Source organism: Cystoisospora suis (genome assembly GCF_002600585.1).
Source record: "Cystoisospora suis strain Wien I chromosome Unknown contig_7030, whole genome shotgun sequence".
NCBI classification, from domain to species: Eukaryota; Apicomplexa; class Conoidasida; order Eucoccidiorida; family Sarcocystidae; genus Cystoisospora; species Cystoisospora suis.
The window spans coordinates 1,114-1,362 of NW_027159817.1; the positions used below are offsets into that span (position 1 = coordinate 1,114).

The following is a 249-nucleotide window of genomic DNA, read 5'->3' on the forward strand; positions in this document are numbered from 1 at the left end:
CCCCTTTCGTTCATACTTATCTTCGGTCTTCTTTTCTTCATCCTTCTTTTCTTAATTTTAAACCTGTAGTAGTATCTTGTTTTCTCTAAGTGAATCTTAATCAAAGACTCTCTATGTGTCTCCCTCCCCCTCCTTCTCAGACTAGCGGCGTCAGACAATCCGACCAATGCGTACCTCTGGGAGAGTGCTGCGTATCAAGCCCTTCTTGAAGCTGCAACAGAGAGTTGTTCCTCCTTCCTTCTTCTCCTT

At 44.2% G+C, this 249-nt stretch overlaps 1 protein-coding gene across 1 annotated transcript in view; it reads left to right on the forward strand.

Moving 5' to 3' along the window:
- Nucleotides 1-249, forward strand: part of CSUI_010270 (uncharacterized protein) — a gene marked incomplete at both ends in the record, with an annotated part of 1,175 nt that extends 926 nt beyond the window's left edge. The window contains one exon of the mRNA XM_068070375.1: nucleotides 141-249. Within this exon, the coding sequence (XP_067917649.1) occupies nucleotides 141-249 (109 nt within the window). The remainder of the gene's footprint in view (nucleotides 1-140) is intronic.